The 8,461-nt window shown below is 33.7% G+C and overlaps 1 protein-coding gene across 1 annotated transcript; it reads right to left on the bottom strand.

Moving 5' to 3' along the window:
- Positions 1–345: 345 nt before the first annotated feature.
- On the bottom strand, positions 346–8,209 carry LOC105362757 (splicing factor 1-like). The gene is given in 11 exon segments (XM_011500245.1): positions 346–1,018; positions 1,243–1,598; positions 2,200–2,636; positions 3,005–3,171; positions 3,259–3,365; positions 3,448–3,579; positions 5,325–5,386; positions 5,572–5,576; positions 5,775–5,827; positions 5,829–5,901; positions 7,835–8,209. Coding segments are annotated over 11 exon segments (1,914 nt in total). The 5' UTR covers positions 8,016–8,209; the 3' UTR covers positions 346–677.
- Between the last annotated feature and the right edge of the window lie 252 nt (positions 8,210–8,461).

Below are 8,461 nucleotides of genomic sequence, written 5' to 3'. Positions count from 1 at the left end.
TACATCCGACGAGATCAAGTGATATTAACCATAGACAGAAAACTATTTTATTTAAATTTAATATATTCTTACATTTAATTAGATAACAAATTATACTTATATGAATGCATTCATATTACGTTTGAATATTTTTAAATTATATATTTAAAATGTACAAACCATTAAAGACTAATCTATTTAATTTAAAAATTATACTACGTCCATATCTTGTATATTATAAGTCATTTCTCGAGGTTGTCCAGTTGTGTATGATACCTTTCTAACTATACTTTATGATTTCTAATATTGATTCACACCTGCTATCAATACTTTAATTAAATTTATTTCCTATATATATGTAAAAAAAAAAAAAAAAAGTGTCATGCAACAAGTAATTCCTCAATCACAATGAAAGTAGGGCATACGGACGTTAATTAATGCATCACGCAGCTTCTCCCGTTTGAATTGAATGATTCTTAAGCCAAAACGTTCAAGGCCACTCGGAGACTCAAGGACTCAAGTATACAAAGAACAAGAAAATCACTGCGTACAGTGATTGCGCTAAAAGCCAAAGGACAAAATCCTTTCTTAGTCTTCGAGAAACAATGCAAGATAGATGCTAAGTTGTCTCCTTGAAACGGAGATAAACGCACCCGTCGTCTTCAACAATATTGATCCGTTGTCCACGTAGAGGACGATTAGCTGGTGGGAGGCGGGGGAGGTGGTGGCTGCGCAAGCAGGGTTGGCAAGGTCGTGAGGTCGATGCCCGGGGGCGCAGGTGCGGACTGCTGGGGTGGTGGGGGTACGGGCGCCGCCGGTGGCCAACCCATCTGTTGAGGTTGCTGAGGTGGACCCCAGCCCGGCGGCCCCTGGGGATATCCCGGTGGTGGTGCAGTACCCGGGGGTAGCGGCCGCATTGACTGCGGTGCCTGCTGATTTTGCTGGGGCTGTTGTTGCCAAGGTGGGATGCCCATTGCCGGTGGTGGTGGCTGCATCTGCGACTGTGGCATTTGCGAGGGTGGAGGTGGCGGCATCTGACCTTTTATACCAAGTGACCAAACTTGAATATATATTTACGTGTGGGTGCACGCTAATGCTTATCAGCAGTATACGATGACTTATCTTCGATTAATTCGATCAACGGTATTTATGTAATAAATATTTAGATAATAAAATAGTTTTTTTTATCTATGGGTTAACCGAGGCTAGACATGTCATCTTAAAAGCTCGTTTTATTGTTTTAACGTAATTTCATTATCAAACCTGGTGGTGGTGGTTGACCGCCTCCGGGTGCCATCCATGGCATTAGAGGTGGTATCGCGGGCGGTTGAGACGAAGCTCCGGGGGGTGGTGGAGGTGGTTGCATCACACCCGGTGGAGGTGGCATACTCACGGGCGGTTGACCCCACTGCATGTTCATATTATTCATGTTCATGTTATTCATATTATTCATGCTGTTCATATTGTTCATGCCATTCATATTGTTCATGTCTGGTTGAGACCATGGAGGCGGTGCCATTCCTGGAGGAGGAGGCATCATTGGTGGTGGTGGACCCGGTGGCATCATGTTCGGCGGTGGGTGGGCGGGTGTTGCCATCAATGCTCGTGGTGCTTGTTGCCTAAGAATCAATATACATTTAGTAAATTTCATTCTGATATCATCATCGGCAAACATAATTGTATCACACTGGAGATAACGCATGGTAACATAGAATTTTTGAGCATTTAGAATTTGGAAATGCAACAATTAACTTAGAAAAATTAATAAATGACAATGACAAATAATACATGTGTAAAATTAAACAAAGAAACGTGTGTGGTGTGCTCACGCACGACATATATTTATCTATATGTGTGTGTGTATACATATATATACACCCGCCGCAACATTAATGTATGGTCGACTAAAAGTGTATTTACTAAATTAATTTCACTTTCAATATTTTTCTTTTAATTATCCTCTTATCACTGAATTTTAATTGTTTATCATCAATTTAAATCTTAATACTTAATTAAAAGAATTTATTGTAATAGAACAAAATAAAATATTAATTGTTCTTTAAACTGGCATATACAACTATATTCCCATATTAACGTATGTATATATATATAAATTTCGAATATATCTTATATTGTGTCAGTGTATTATTTTTAAGCCATTAAAACATTATCGTTTCTTATAATAATTTTCGCTTGTAGCGATTTTTATTCCTTCTTTACCTATCGAAAAGTCCAGGATAATTGGGGTTCGAGCTGGAGTTGGATCGATTCTGGGTGCTATTGTTCTTCGAGCGGTCAGGAGGCGGACCCTCACCCAACTCAGCCATGAGTGACATATATTCTTCATCGATTTTAGCCTTATCGCCAGCTGGATTCATCCCAGCGGCTGCGGGACCTCCCATTCCCGGTCGCTTTGAACGGCAATCGCGAGCAATGTGTCCCGCGCCACCACAACTAGAGCACACGATATTGTTGGTGACATTGGGTTTATCAGGGCACAGCCATGACTTATGATCACTGGCCCCGCAATTTGTGCAACGGGGTCCATCGTTTTCACGCAGGGTTCCGTTTAAAAGTGCGAGTTCTCGCAGCTGATTTCGACGAAGATCGTTTTGTCCTTCTGGCACTTCCACACCTTGACGAATAATTTCATGAATCTGCGATAGATTACAAAATCATTAATGACATTTGACTCCTCGAGTATAGCTATTATCTCATCCCGTTCTTCTGAATTTGATTCTTAATGACCTTCGCTTAATCTTCGACGTTTGAGAATTTAAGTACAGTCAAGTGTTTAAAGCGAGAATTTAAAAAAAAATATCAGATTTAAATATTATTATTAAATAAAATATTATTAATTAATATATTTTATTTAAGCAATTGAGTTATGTAAAATAAAATTAATCATCAATAAAAAAGATGTATTAAACGTTAAAAAATTTTCTTGTTATATTTTTAAATACTTTGGATCATTTTGATTAAAGATATGAAGACTCGGACGTATCTCTAGTAATGCAATACTAACTCTGCCAACGGCTTTTTTCACTGCTTCGAGATTATTAGCAGTTATGTAAGCGTGTAGAGGTTCGTCCTCGCCAGGTAGTGGCTGTCCATCCTTTCGACCTACTTTACCTTCTTTAACGCTGCCTTTACCTCGTATTATAATCTTCGCACCCGTTTCTTTTTCCATGGCTAAAAAATTGTTTTATATTAGAAGACCTACAGATATAAATTAGTAAATTTATATTATCGATATTTATTGTTGTTTCTTATATTTACATTTTAAAGTATTTCCACGTGGTCCAATGAGTAGTCCTACAAAATTAATGTCAGGATGTTCCTCCTGAGGAATCATCACTTTATCGTGAACTCTAATGATCGGAGGCCTTAAAAGTAAAAAATGAAGAAAAAAATTAGCGAATAAAACACTTATTTTATGTATAAAGAATAAGATGGACAATAGCTTACTTGTAATCTGGTGGTGGCTTAAATTCGGGATTGATTTTTAAGATCTTCTGTATAAGATTTCGTCTAGTACGATATTCTCTCGTATTCAACCGTTTTCCATCGCTACTGTAAATTGGTTCGGGCGATGGAGATCTGAAAGAAAGAAAAACGTGTTTGGAAAATTGTTGTAAAAAAGATGTTACATGGGTTCAAGCAACCTGCTTCTAATTTTAAGTTGAAGAGTATTATTTTCTATTTTAATCTCCACATTAAGTACTTTTGCTACTTTTAATAATTATATAAATTTAAAAAATTTTTAAATAAAACGTCTAATAAAATTAGTTCTTTTATCTAAAAAGAATCTTTTAATTTTGTATTGAATTATTTCGAATTCGAGCATCGGATTATAATTTCCATCATATATATTATAATTATAATTTCCATCAGCCCATTAATATAAAATTATCCTAAGTATCTGCCATAAACAAGCTTAGCAGAAGTTGTGTCGGTTGTTTATTAATACTCGGTAACCAGTGAAGTCTGCAATGTTTGTGCAGACATGTTGCTCAGCTGCTAAAGTACTAAGAAAAAGTAAATCCTGTGATTATTAAGAAAAATTGTCTTTAAATTAGTATCGGCTGATTTCTCGTAATTGTGCAACGCAATGCTAAACTAAACAAACAATAATTATTAAAAACCTATTGGAATAATAAAATCTTTTCATTAATTGTAATTAAGGATTTATAAATTAATGTTGAACCTGAAAGTAACGTTAGCTTGAGCGGTTATACAACTGAAGATTTTGTTATAGAATAATTATTTTCCTGTAATATTAACCCGATAAAATAATTCCGTTAGTAAAGCCTATCTATGATTACACATTTTGTACATAGATTCAATAAAAAGTAGCTGAAAAAGGTTATTGATTTATTTATTATTAAGATTTCACTATTTAAATATATTGATTAAAATTTTTAAAATTTATGTAGGCTTGATTAATATTATACTACTCTGCTTTCATGAAGTTCATAGATTTTCTAAAAAAAAAAAAAAAAAAAAAAACAAAAAAAAAAGTAGAATCTATAGAATCTAGCAAATCGAACACTGCCAACATTTGATGAGATTTGAATTAACAAATTTTGTACATTATATAATTTATTTGTAAATGATACTTTTCTGCATTCAAACGTTTCCTTTAAAAATAATAAGTATTCATTTTTTAATTAAAAGTTATAAAATACAAACTTTTAGCTTATTTTATATTTACATTTCATAGCTTTCTGACCATTGAAAACAGGATTGATACAAATTTTTTGCAAAGCTTTATATCCCAAAACTTTTAGAAATTGAAGTTACAATTTTTCTCATTCCTAATTATTTCTTTGAACGATAAGTTTAATAATTTAAAAATGTATTTATAAAATATTATCAAAATATCCATAGTATATTTAGAAATGTACAATTTATATTGACAAAAATTTGTAAAAATCACTATTTTTACCAAAAACTTATGAAAATAAAAAATTCGCTATAAACTAGAAATTCATTAAAGTTAATTAATTATCGGTAAGTTCTTAAAATATTTTTACAAACTGTTCAAAGCTCATTAAAATATGTTCTTTATTGGCAAGGGTTGTCATTTTGAGAATTAATAAAAGAAATGGATTAGATCAAACCAATATTATCATTATTTATCTTCAATGATGTGTTGAGGCTTGAATATTTATTTTAGTCCTGGTTGAGAATAAATTTTTTTGAGTATTCCATATTAACTTGAACAGCATCAGTTAGAAAACTTTTTTAAGCCACTAAGCTGTTGGTTGCTGAATTGGTCAGTAGATAGGTAGATTTTGTGGATATAATGGTCATAATTGTTGATAGTTAAGTTTTGTTCAAACCTTTCCTCAGGATTAAGTGGTATTCCAAGATCTTCTGTGCGTCTCCTCAATCTGTAGTTGAACTGAAAACCAACGGATTAGAGGGGGGCAGAAACCCCAACAGTTAGACATATTGACAAATAAGCCATAAGACAACAAAGTACATGATTATTCTATATTAAAAAATAAAATTTTTTTGAGAAATGTAAACATGAGTATCTTATCTTAAACGAATAAATTTGTCCATTTTTCTTTTACATTACTTTACCTTACCTTTGTACATCAGCATAAAAACTTATCTTTATTTTAAGAATTAAAAATTTAGAAGCGCATACTTACATCCTAAAAGTTTTCTATATTTTTTCAAAATGAAATTTTTTAAATTTTGCGCATGATTTCAAAATGTTAAATAAATATTATTAAAATTTACCTTACAACTATTTATAACAATATTTTACATAGGATACTTACACAGGTAAGCCTTCTCCTGCTCAGGTGTAAGGTTGGTCGGCAGAACTGTTGGCTTTTTCGTGTTCGCTTCCTCCCCATCTAGATTTCCGACGCTTTCGACGTTCTTCTCGCGATTCCTTCTCCCTATCTGGAAAGGAAAATTTTATTTAAAATTTTATAAATTAAAATCATCTGCAGCATAATTTCTTTATCAAAATGCATCTGTCGGATACCATATTAAGATGCGTATGTGTCTGTCCATTATACATGTGATTTAGTTGATTATTGTGTTTATTTCAAATTGTGTACATTGTGATTATTTCAAATGAACTATCCGTATTAAACTAACCATGTAATAAAATACATATCGATTATTAAGTATATAGAGGATAATAAAAGGACGGTTGCTAAGCAACGCATAATTTTAATAAATAAATTAATTCAAACTTAAATGTACATATAAACTTCTGCATATAGTCAACATAGTAAAACATGTTATATATGTTGCTTGTAATATCATGATCTACGTTCTGCTTTAAACGATTACTTTGTGGTCTTGACAATAGTGCGTAAATGAAAATTAAAAGCAAACTTCATGCCCACGATACTCATATAAAGTCAATTGATTTATATTATTTAGAAAAATTTGTAAAAAAATTTTTTATTTTATAATTAGTAATAATAACTTCATAATCTTATATTAATTATATTTATATAATACAATTATTCATAATATTACATTAATATTATATTAGTTGTAATACCTCATAATATTATATTAATTACAAATATGAATAAAATAAAATAAATAGCAATAATTGAACATATATATATATATATATATATATATATATATATAGAGTAAATATAGCTGTAAATAAAAAATATATAATTTTTAATTTTCTAATCCGAATTTGTTAATTACATCAATATTTATTATTTTTTTTTAAGTTAATAATTATTCTTTTATTTTTTAATGATATTTTTTAATTAGCCAGATGTGACTTTTTTTGTAATTTACTTCGCAAAGGCTGTTATAATACCTTATAAGATTTTCTTTTCTTTCTCCTTTTTTGTATTTGATAGCTTTCAAATTTTTAGTAATTTATTACAACCTTTCAGTTTTATCGTTTGTTAACATAACAAGATAAAACGGTAATGTTCGGGCAGCGTACAAAGTGCGTTATTTTTTATCTGATATTCATTTAATTGGAATAGTCGATAAGTAAAATAAAATATGAAAATCATATCCAATTATATTCCTTTGGCAGTTGAATAAAAGTTTTTAGTATTCAATTATAGGTGCATATATACATACGATAGTACATGATTAACAAATTTTTATTACACGTTGAAAACAATGAAATTAAAGCCACAACAACTCTATTAATTAACAAATATTTTTAATTCACGTTTCATTAATACTTATTAAAATTATTTAATCCAAATTACAATAATACATTAATCACTTATAATCTACTCTTATTGCATGCAATATAAGTTTATTCAGCAGATATAATCAACTTACTCCACAACGAACAAACTTTATTGCAAACAATACTAGAGTAATTATTGCCATTAATAATGACTGCATAAAATTTTTTTTTATTCCAAAGTTGTAAAGGCTTTATTGGTTACACCGTAAACTTCTTACCTTATAAATCTCATTTGAAATAGAACAAATACACAAGTCTCAACAAAAGCAGCCCATACACTGCTCCAGTTGCATTAATCTGCTCCATAATGCTCGGATCAGATTAACTGCATCTTAAGCCAGTGTACATCAAAAATATTTGCACACAATCAAGGCTCAAAACTCAAAACAACCAGCAAAATACCTTAATATCAATAAACCCCATTGCGTATACACTGGTCATTCGAGTCGACTAGCATTTTCATACAGCCATAATGCACAGGGCTTGAGATAATTTGATAATTTAATGGACTTTTCAAATAAATTCAGATAAGAAAATCACCCGTATTTTATATTTTATATGAAGCCGTACCTAAGGTCACGAGACCTCGAGGATATCGATCGCGTGCGACCCTCTAATTTAACCTGACGAGAAAAAGTCGCTTACCCTCAGCCTCGCGCTTTTTGCTGGAAAGTGAACCGCTTAAGGCAGTGCCGTTGGCGATTGCCGCGGTAACTGCTGCCGCAGCTGCTGCTGCCGCTGCTGCCGCGCTCGACGGCACCGAGCTCTGGGCATTTTGCAGGTAGCTGGGGTTCAACAGGGATGTGAAGTTCCGCGATTGATTCATTTGAAGACTCTAGCGAAATTGGCTCCCGTGGACGATCGACGAGTGATGGGCGGCACTTTTAATAACGGGCGCCAGGCGACAGGATTGAGGGAAAAAAATGGCGACTGTCGCCTTCGGGACTGTGGTCGATGGTACAATGACGCGCACCAAGAGACGCGCACAATGACGGCGACGTCGATGGTGATGGCGACGGGTTGACGGGTTGACGGGGCGGCGGCGGCGGCGGCGGCGGTGGCGGCGGCGGCGGTAGCGGCGACGGCGACGGCGGTAGTGGCGACGATGACGACAACGACGACGATGGCGACGACGACAGCGGCGACGATGACGACGACGACAACGAAGACGATGAGGGCGACGATGAGGACGACGACGACGACGACGACGACGACGACGACGACGAGGATAATGGACGAACGAATTAATCAGCGATCCACTACCGTCTGCAA

Source organism: Ceratosolen solmsi, unplaced genomic scaffold (assembly GCF_000503995.2).
Source record: "Ceratosolen solmsi marchali unplaced genomic scaffold, CerSol_1.0 scaffold41, whole genome shotgun sequence".
Lineage (NCBI taxonomy): Eukaryota > Metazoa > Arthropoda > Insecta > Hymenoptera > Agaonidae > Ceratosolen > Ceratosolen solmsi.
The sequence above is the reverse complement of the archived record's forward strand: the minus strand, read 5'-3'. Positions and strand labels throughout refer to the sequence as shown.